The sequence below is a fragment of the Macrosteles quadrilineatus genome, unplaced genomic scaffold (assembly GCF_028750875.1).
Source record: "Macrosteles quadrilineatus isolate MER2022 unplaced genomic scaffold, UCM_ALF_1.0 Scaffold_5__1_contigs__length_97177068, whole genome shotgun sequence".
Classification (NCBI taxonomy): Eukaryota; Metazoa; Arthropoda; class Insecta; order Hemiptera; family Cicadellidae; genus Macrosteles; species Macrosteles quadrilineatus.
Genome location: NW_026542598.1, coordinates 68249530 through 68255549, shown reverse-complemented (window position 1 = coordinate 68255549; position 6020 = coordinate 68249530). Strand labels below are relative to the sequence as shown.

The following is a 6020-nucleotide window of genomic DNA, read 5'->3' as shown; positions in this document are numbered from 1 at the left end:
ATAAACAAACTGAAGCATAGAAGGACTTAAAAATAAATAACGTTATAAGTCCATATTTAACCATTAAAGAGATTAAATAGTTATAAACCAGATATTGGTGTTTCCTAATCCATGATAAAGACTATTGAGATCATTATTTTACTTATTATCTAAACTAGACAAATAAAATCACACTGGATAACTGATATGACTGACTCATTCTAGTGTACATTCTGTAACCTAACTTGTATAGTTCAGTTTCCTGTGTTTCTGAGTGTCAGGTATTTGAAGTTTTTATGGTCTTTGGCCATGGGGTCGGCTGTGGAAGAAGAGGAGCAGTTTATACGGAAAAATTCAGTAGAAATAACCGGAGTGCCGGAAGTGTCTGACGAAGATGTGTTTCAAGTTATAGAGAAAGTTGGTAAAGGACTAGGAATTGAAGTAACCCAAAACATGCTTGTAGGATGCCAACGATTCGGAGAGAAAAAAGGACCTGAAGATAAAACAAGAAGCATTGTCGTCAACTTTGCAAAAAGAAAACATAAAGAGGAATTTCTGCAGAAAAGAAAATTGCGAAAGATTCTTACAACCAAAGACATTGATTTGCCCGGGAATACGTTCATTTATGTAAATGAGAGTTTGAGTGAAGAAAACCGGAAAATTTTGAATGCTGCGAGGGACGTCAAGAGAAAAAAGGGATTTAAATATTTGTGGGTGAGAAACGGAAAAATTCTTCTTCGGAAGGAGGAAAATGGAAATGTTATTACACTTTCGTCGTTAGAACAAGTTGCATCTCTCTAAAAGGATATTTGGTAATTCATATAAAGATAAGATTCATTGGACTAAACTATAAAAGTACCTTTGACTCTAAAATTAATGTATTATTAAAATAATTGATATGTCAAAATGTATTCCATCCATTGTGTTAGTATAGCTCTCTAGGTGATAATTTCAGTACCTATCTATTAATGGGTAAATTGGGATTTGTGTACTGGAGCAGTGGCAGAGTCAGAGCAAGAGGAGGATGGTAACTTAAGGAATAAAATGGTTTATATTACCTGTCCGTCAGTGATCCTATTGTTGTCGTCTTAGGCGACCGGTTTCAGGATAAAAATCCCATCATCAGGCTGTCAAAAATGTCATGTCACTCAAATTGAGGTCGTCGGTAAACATATAAACACACACATACAACACGAAACACGAAAATACGGATTAACATTGCTATTTTCGTGTTTTCGTGTGTCGTATTTTCGTGTTTCGTGTTGTATGTGTGTGTTTATATGTTTACCGACGACCTCAATTTGAGTGACATGACATTTTTGACAGCCTGATGATGGGATTTTTATCCTGAAACCGGTCGCCTAAGACGACAACAATAGGATCACTGACGGACAGGTAATATAAACCATTTTATTAAGTGATCCTGGGCCACTAAGCATAATGAACTTAAGGAAGACATGAAGAATATTGAGTTCAAGCAAGAAATTGATGGTGACAAGTAAGTTATGGAGAAGAGTATTGAGGACTCTGATTTTATTATTTTTTTTTTGTTGAATAAATTGAATTGAATTCAATTCAAAATTTTCAGATGAAAAATGGACAGTAGAATGAAGTTGGAAGGTTATGTTTGGATTACTTAATTCTAAAAAAAATCTTACATTATCTTTGTGGATTTTAAATGTTAATATTGTTACCGGTATGTTTTTTTATGATATATTATAGTCAATGGTTTAGTTGAATACAAAAGTGAAAAACTAATTAATAATCAAATTATTGATTTAAAATATAATTATAATTATTATTTATTTTATTTTTTTTGAAACTAGAGTAAAATGAATTTTATATGCCAAACATAATCAAAACTTAATGTGAAATATATTTTTTGTTCTGGAAATTAACATTCGGCTTCTTTAACTAAAGGAACATGATTTTTAAAAATTGGTAGGTAGCAAAAAACTTTAAAAAATTATATCCATTTGATAATATTGTGTAATTTTTTAAAAGTTCACAATGAATTGTATTGTGTAAAAAAACAGATTATTTGAGTGGGCTAGGCAAATGTAATTCTTTTAACATATAAGGTATTTATAAAAATAATTTATAAGTAATTTGAAAAACAATCCTATTATAATTTTACTTTCGGGTCACAATTCCTATTGTAACAATATTTTTTGTTAACACGCTGAAATAGATTTTATATTCAGTCAGTACAGTAATTGATTTTGTATGTTATTTCAATTTCCTGCTGTCTATTATTATTTTACAAACATATTTCATCTAGAAAACGAGTAAAATATGTATTCAAAATAAACCAAAATATTGATTTTTTAGGCCTAGTACCCTTACCTTATAAACACTAATAATTTTTTTTTTAATGTGAACAATGAAAATATAAGATACTAGCAGAGTACCCGTCCTTCGTACGGGGTTGGCATATAAGTATCAAATGCTTATAGCAGTTATGAGTGAGGACATGGTTTAAGAAATTTCGGTTCTTTTTGAAGTTTGTTTGCTACGCTCACTCACCTTTAGGTTGGAGCTCGTTCGCTGCGCTCACTTTCCTTCAGGTTAGCTCGTTCGCTACGCTCACTTGCCTTCAGGTTAGCTCGTTCGCTACGCTCACTCGCCTCCAGGTTGAAGTTTGTTCGCTACGCTCACTCACCTTTTGCTGTTGTCATAAATGTAAAAGAAATAATAGTGCTAGTGCTGCACCCTGTTGGTAATCCTTGTAACTTTAATGCTATTGAACATCACAGAACAGAACCAACTTGTTTAATTGAAACAGCTGTTAAGATTCAATAATTTCATTTCTCATAAGGTTACATGGGAAACTCCAGAGCCACTGGGGCGGAGCCCGAAAGGATTTTTGGGATAAAAATATGCCTATATGTTAATCGGGAATGTGAGCTATCATCATGCCAAATTTCAGCCCGATCCGACCAGTAGTTTTCGCGTTTACTTTTCCCATACACACACACAGACACCACCTCTTTTTTATAATAGTATAGAAGAATCAAAATGTCAATAATTAAAAAATAAACCAGCAAACCTGCAGACTAAGCGAATTTCCATTAGCCTGATTGGACTTGCACTAAAAATGCCTCCTTAAAAATATCACATTTATTCACTATTTAAATAGAATAATTTTAACAAGTACCTAGGTTTGCTGCAACAGGGAGGTTAAAAAAGTATTTTTTTTTTTTAATGTTAATAGTTTAGGAAGAAGTAAGAAATGAATGTATTTTCCAAATTTGATCAAAATATGTTCACAACTACAACTACAAAAGTTGACTTATACAGTATAAGAATAACATGGGAATTTTAAATTAATTTTTTTTTTTTATTTTCCCCGTAACCATAGGCGCATAGTAACACTTCAATATATACTAAATTGTTTTTTTTTTTTAAGCTCTACAAAATGGTTTGGAAAGGTGAAATGTTGTGTTTTCAGGGCCAAAAATAGGAAAAACCTATTTGTACCCCATAAAACCCCTCATAAACACCTGTTCCCATAGTCTCCGATCATGCTGGTTCGCGAACTTGTTAGAATAAACGTAGGTTTACACGTGTGTGCCAAATTTCATCAAAATCGGATCATTGTTGCTCGAGTTATCGCGCCAACGGACACACACACATATATATATATATATATTTGAACGAATGGTGTTTTTGGCCTTTAGGGACCTCAAAATGAAAAATTAAATCGATCTCGGGTCTAGGTCTTACCATGAGTACTACGGTAATAGCTTATTCCCTATGTATGGGAAATTTGCTAAATGTAAACAAACAATAATAAATAGAAACAAAACGTAACAGCTGACTCACATTAAATAATTTAAATCTGGTAAATACAACCTTTTTCATTAAACTGCAGCAAAACAGCTGTTTTCAATACATGCATAAAGTAGCTATTTTTCTCTCTCGTTGACAGTAAAGAAAATTTAGCTGGACATTTTTTCGATGACACCACAGGACACCAGCAGCTCTACATTTGGTTCACTTGTAAACCTTAATCCAAGCAATCTATGGTATCAAAAGTTTTAGCTGTATTGATTGTTTTCAATTAATTCAATTGTAGTTCATTGTTGCATATTTGTTGTCGAATGGGCTTCAAATTTGTTTACATTGAATCTAAGAAGATGGATGACGCAGAGAAGCAGTTCATAGCACTGAAATTCCAAGCAATTCAAGACAACTGAACTATTGATATAGGTATCAATAGTTCAGCATATCTGGTAATATAATTGACACAACATAGATGAACAATAGCTTACCAAACAGCTGTTCTGTTGTTTTGTTGTTGTGGAGAACCCTAGCTACAGCCAGCGGTCCTCAGTACTGTACCAAACAAATAAAAAAATTGTTTAAAAATGGAATTTAAAACAAATATTTACGCTATGTAGTAACTAATAGAAGCTACCAAATAAAAATAGTATATTGTGCAACAAGGAGGGCAAGTCATAGTTTTTTATGCCAGCGTTACAAATTATAAAACTCTGTAAAACAATTACAGCACATTCTAGCTATTACATATATTTCCTAATGTTGTGTGTGCCTCTGGTTTAGTCGACTCTTAAACTAATCAATTATGAGTTCTTAAGGACCTATTTTAATGTTTTTAATAAAAAAGCAGTAAAATTGCCCTTGCAAAAAACCCGTACTGAAGTGTTCATACAACCCAAGAAGTTCTTTAGGACCATCACTATTTTAAGGGTTTGAAATCAAATACAGTGTTAGAACTACTAATTACTGTATACAATTAATACAGGTATTCTTTCTTAAATCTTGATCTCAAATTTTGTCTTAAGCTTTGAAGATACCTCACTCGCTTGTTTAGGAGTTGTCGCCACTATGTTAGAACTCGCGTGAAATAAAGAACTTTTACAAAATATTATCTAATAAAGAACTGATTTAAGAGTCTTCCTTAGTAAAAACCATGTTGGATTTCTTCCCCATAAGAACAATGTTAACTTTGGGTCCAAATATCTCATCAGCAAATTGTCATATAATTATGGATAAGGAGTTAAATTTAAGGAATTGCGGCCCTCTAGAGATTGATGTTTTTTATTTCACAATTTTTAATTTTTATAATGAATAATTGATTATTAATTAGCTTAAAATTAATCCAATTATTGAAAGGAAATGAAAATGGATTTTCGAAAATCAAAAACCTCAGTCACGAGTCTATTATGTTAAAAATACAAATTATAAATGTCAAAGCTATATCTTAACAAATAACGCCGTTACGTGTCCACAAATGATGTAATGTTTAACATTGTTCTTATGGGGAAGAAATCCACTAGAAAATGGCTACCACTAAGGAAGACTCTTAATTCTGATAAAGAACAAATATTTTATAACATTTCTCTTGAACTAAATTGTTATGTTCTTGATCACTTTCTTAAATTCTTACTACAACACTTCTCAATTGTTTGAATAAATTAAAATAAACCATCTGTTCATAAAAACAAAGACTAACAAATTATTATATCTGATGTTGATTAATATTGAAATTTGTATTATATAAAAAACAACTTAATTTCCAACATCCTCCCCACCTTGGAATTTTGCTTTACGTCATCAAAATTTCAAACAAAACTATATACATTTTTCAAGTTCACAAGTCCATTTTCCTCGGGAATTTTGATCTTCTTCCCTCTTCTTGTTTCTGTAGAGGTTGAGGAAGAGGAATTATCTTGCGTTTCAACATATACGAGCATTGCAAGATACCTTTTCTTAAATCTTGATCTCTTTGATGTTTTCATCATTCTCTCAAGTTGTTTCCACATACCTCCCCACCATGGAGTGCTCGGAGGATCGAGCTTCCAGGATATTTGATTGATCTCCAATGTATGTTTCATGGTTTTCCGATCCAACTGCTTCCTGGATTTCATTACACTAGATGGAATTAAATTTACCAAATTTGGTCCTGGAGCAAAACATTCGTTTAAAGAATTACATCTTCTGTTCTTTGTAGACCCATCAAAGACTGGACGTATTTTAGTAGTTAAGCTACTCTCTTTTATGACTGGGTGATGCGG

At 32.3% G+C, this 6020-nt stretch overlaps 1 protein-coding gene across 1 annotated transcript; it reads left to right on the top strand.

Annotated features, from left to right (window-relative positions):
- Positions 1-288: 288 nt before the first annotated feature.
- LOC128995675 (uncharacterized) lies at positions 289-780 on the top strand. The gene has a single exon (XM_054420693.1). It carries the CDS (start codon positions 289-291, stop codon positions 778-780), a length of 492 nt encoding a protein of 163 aa, XP_054276668.1.
- The last annotated feature ends 5240 nt before the right edge of the window (positions 781-6020 follow it).